Here is a 5,000-nt window from a genome sequence, read left to right on the forward strand (position 1 = left end):
GAGAGCGATGCCAGAATGGAGGACGAAGGAGGCGCGACGGAGGAGGAGGTTACTTGCGTTGGGGGAGCGTCTGAAGTGGATGGAAGGGCGGTTGACGGAGAGGGGGTGAGGGGCGAAGGGGGGAACGTGATCACGGGTGGAAGGCTGAAGGTTGGCTGGACTGTGGACGTCGGCAGGGCGCTGTGAGATGAAGGGTGATAGGGCATTGTCGGGGCACTGGGAGTTACTGGGACACCGGGTTTCAAGGGGACACTGGGGCTGGATGGGATGCCTTTCCCTGGTAGGACACTGGGAGTTGACGACACGTAAAGGATGGATGGGATGCTAGGAGCCGTTGAGACGCTGAGACTCGCCGGAGCACCGGAAGTCGACGAAACAATGGGCGCCGAAGGAGCATTTGGAGCTGACGAGACGCTCGTTGATGAGGAAGATACGGAGGACGAGACAACAGTGACGAAGGACGACCTGTAGGACGTCGCTGCTGGAGGCTGGACAGAGCAGGAGCTATCAGGACGAAGGGGGTACAGCGAGGGTGTCCCCTGGGCGTGTTCTGGGCGAGAGGACGGCAAGGCGACGCCCTCTGGCAACGTGGGCGTCGGGCGGACAACCGGGGCAGCTGAGGCTGGGTCAGAGTACAGGCTCAGGTATGAGGACGCTCTCTGACTCTCTGCTTTACTCGAGTCTGAGAAGCTGACGGAAAGCTTCAAGCTGGGGGACGAGTGGAAAGGAACGAGTCTTGGACACGTTTCCGCAGAAGCCTCAGAAGAGACGAGTCTCGCTTCGCCGTGGTGTTCGCCGACGCCCCGAGACGCGTCCGTGGAGAGCGCCGGGCCTCCCTTTTCGGCGGAGGAGAAGGAGGAGCTTTGTTCCCGGCCGGATGGAGCGGGAGGGAAAGGTGTCTCCTGAAGGGCGTCCACGGAGGAGGAGGCGTCGTCCTCAGGCAGCGGAAGGAGGGGAGGCGGAGGCGGAAGAAAAGAGGGAGGAACGTCCGCGAACCCCAAAGGGCCTTTGAAGGGCGTCGTGTAGGGGGCGGAGGACGCCTCAGAGACGCTGTATAGAAACCCCTCGTGAGGGCGGCTCGTGAGGGTCACGATGCGAGGCCCCCCGAAGGACGAGGGCGTCGACGACAGCTGAGTCGAGAGGGACATGCTGGAGTAGTCTGTCGACGAGTCCTCGAGCCTCGACACGCCAAAGTTCGAGGAGGAAGAGCCAACGGACTCGAGCGAAGACTTGCTCGTGGGGGCTACCGACTGCGGGGCATCGTACGGGGGCAGTGTCGTCCCGGGGGGAAGAACGAGTGCCACTTGACCAGACGCCAGCCGAGCGGGAACGAGGGTCACACCGGCGCCAACCGTGACAGGGCCCTGTGAGGGCGTGGCATCCATGACAGTCGACTCGCCCAGGCGCCTGGCGGGGATCTCACCCGACGTGGCTGGACACCGCTCCGAGAGGCCGGCCAAGGTCGTGCTTGAGTCCGCGACGGTGGTGACGACGAGAGGCGGCGCCAGAGGGGCCGAGGAGGAGGCAGTGGAAGGCGGAGGGGCAGAGGGCGTGAGGGTGACAACGCCCCCGCCCACGACGACGCTAGAGCTGCCGGAGGCCAACCCGCTCCCCGCAGGCACTCCGGAGGCTTGACCCATGAGACTCTTGGTGACCGAGTTCAGGTGAGCGATGACCTTGGCCTGGAGGTCATGAGGGACGCTGCCGCCCATGTTGGCCAAGTAGCGTGTCACCTCCACGGCGCACTGAGTGAAGCCTGCCCGGTACTTGCCCTTCTCGTCGCCGCCCGCCACTCGGCCTCGCACGCCCACGAGGTCGTGCCGATGGAGTGCCTGCACGTGGCGCACCGTCATCTCCAGGATGTCCGCCTTCTCGAGCTTGCTGTAGCGGGAGGGCTGAGGGAGAGGCAGAGAGAGCGTGTTAATGTCAACAAGAAAGAGGCAGGGAGGGAAGTGAGTGAAAGAGATAGACAGATAGAGAGAGAGAATAATATAAGTAAAAACAGCACAAACAAAACAAAAACACAAGCAGACACACACATACAAAACAACAACAACGAAAAAAACAACACCAACAACAACAAAAAACACCACACACACAACAAAACCAAAAACACCACACACACAACCATACAACAAAACCAAAAAAACTCAACACCGTACACACACACACACACACACACACACAACCCCACCACCACCACCACCACCAAACAACAACAACACTCCCCCCCCCCCCCCCCAAACCCGCCCATTCACACGCCCAACCACGCCGGACGCCAACAGCAGCGCATAAGCCCCGCCTACTCACATCCTTCTTGAGGGCCTCCAACACCAGCGTCTTGAGGTCGTTGAGGCAGCGGTTGATTCTCTGGCGTCGCTTCTTCTCCATCAGCGGCTTGTTGCTCTGCAGACGGATAGATAGATATAGATAAATAGATAGATAAATAAATAGATAGGTAGATAGATAGACAAATATATAAATAAATAGATAGATAGACAAATAGATACATATAAATAGATACATACATAAATAGATACATACATAAATAGATAGACAAATAGACAGACATAAATAGATAGATACATAGATACATAAATAGATAGATACATAGATACATAAATAGATAGATACATAGATACATAAATAGATAGATACATGAATAGATAGATACATAAATAGATACATACATAAATGGATAGACAAATAGATAGATACATAAATAGATAGATACATACATAGATAGATACATACATAGATAGATACATACATAGATGCATACATACATAGATGCATACATAGATACATAGATAGATAGATACATAGATAGATAGATACTTACATAGATAGATACACGCATAGATAGATACATGAATAGATAGATACATAAATAGATAGATAGAAAAACTCCATCGTGTTGATACTTATGGTAGAAAAAACACAATGCAAAAACTACAATAAATTTATTTTTTGCATTGTGGGTTTTTCTATCATAAATAAATAATAACTTAATCAAATGATTAATAGAGATAAAGACAGCGAATTATCGTCGGCTTGTTACTCAATAGACGAATAAGTAGATAAATAGATAAACAGATAGATAGATAGATAATAACTTTATCAAATAGTTATTAGAGATAGAGAGGGATGATAATCTTCGTCTTCTTACTGTACAGACGAATAGATAAATAGATAGATAGATAAAAAGATCGATATATAGATAAGTTGATAATAACTTAATCAAATAATTACTAGAGATAAAGAGGGCGAATAATCGTCGGCTTATTACTTTATAGATAAGTAGATAAATTAATAAATAAGCAATTAGTAAGTTTATCAAATGATAACTGAGAGAATTAAGGATAAATGAATTAAGAATTGATACAAGATCGATAATTCTAATTATGTTGAAAATGAACATAATAAGAATCATGACGATATTGATAATGATAACTATGATCATGAAAACAATTATATGATATTGATAATAATGACAATAATATGAGTAGTAGTAATTGTAGTAATGATGATAATAATGACAATCACAATAATAACAATAACAAGAGTAATAACAATGATAATAATAAAACAATATAAAAGATAATGATAATAACAATAATGCATATAATGACAATAAAATTGTTCAGAATCACGACCATAGTATTTACCAGTGATAATAATATCATCAATAATGATAATTATTATTATAATAATAATGATAATGATGATAACCACCAACAACAACAATGATGATGATAGCAATGATAATGAAATAATAACGAATAATAATAATAACAATATCAAAAATGAGAATGATGATGATAATGCTAAAGAAAAAATTAAGGATAATAATGACCATAATAATGATAACTACAATAACAATATCATTATCAATAATGATAGAATTATGATAATAATGATAATGATGATACTACTACTACTACTACTACTAACAGTGATAATGATAATGATAATAATAGTGATAATATTATGAACAATAATTGCAATAATAACAATGATGATAATAATATAAATAAAAACAGTAACAGCAACAGCTACGATGATGATACTAACGATAATGATGATGATAACAATAATAGTAGAAAAATAATGATAATTGTAACGATTATCATGATAATGATAATGATAATAACAACAAAAACAATAAAAGCAATGATAATGATGATGATGATGGTGATGACGATAATGATAATAATAATGATGAGAAAAAACATTCATTGTGATGATGATGATGATCATTATTCCAATTACAATCATTATCATTATCATTATTTCATTAATATTGTCACTATCAAAATCAGCATCATAATAACTTTAACAATGGTGATAACAATAACAACCATAACAACAAAAGTATTAATACAACAAAATCAACAACATTAACATTATCAATAATGACAGTAACAATAACAATAATGATAATGACAATGATATTAATAATGATTATGATAATAATGGTAATGATAATGATAATAATGACAAGAATAATAATAACAACAACAATAACGATAATAATAACTATGATGATAATAATGATAATGGTAATGATTATAATGGCAGTGGTAAAAATGATGATGATAATAGTAGTAATAGCAGCAGTGGTAATAATAATAATAATGATAACAAAAATGATGTCAGTAAGAATTGTGGCAATAATTATAATGATGATCATGTTAATGAAAATAACAATAACAATAATAATAATGATATTAAATGATGTTATCATTATTGTTATTATTTTTATTTTCATTATTATTATTATTAAACTTATCATCATTATTATTATCCTTATCATTATTTTAGCATTTTTATAATTATTACTGATAATGATGATAGTAATAATAATTATAGTGAACATAATAGTAATAATAATAGCAATAGTAGTCATAGTCATGATGATAAAGATATCAGTAAAGTAATGATGATGATAATGACAATAATGATATTGATAATAATGGTTGAAATGATAATAATACTAT

The 5,000-nt window shown here is 41.1% G+C and overlaps 1 protein-coding gene across 1 annotated transcript in view; it reads right to left on the reverse strand.

Annotated features, from left to right (window-relative positions):
* The window catches only part of LOC113816813 (uncharacterized), a 7,493-nt gene that overhangs the window by 1,118 nt on the left and 1,375 nt on the right, over nt 1-5,000 (reverse strand). Inside the window, exons 2-3 of the mRNA XM_070114504.1 lie at nt 2,311-2,406; nt 1-1,895 (exon numbers count right to left, since the gene is read on the reverse strand). The exon at nt 1-1,895 is cut by the window's left edge and continues 1,118 nt beyond it. Coding sequence (XP_069970605.1) covers nt 1-1,895; nt 2,311-2,406 — 1,991 coding nt within the window. The remainder of the gene's footprint in view (nt 1,896-2,310; nt 2,407-5,000) is intronic.

This window comes from Penaeus vannamei, chromosome 36 (assembly GCF_042767895.1).
Source record: "Penaeus vannamei isolate JL-2024 chromosome 36, ASM4276789v1, whole genome shotgun sequence".
NCBI lineage: Eukaryota > Metazoa > Arthropoda > Malacostraca > Decapoda > Penaeidae > Penaeus > Penaeus vannamei.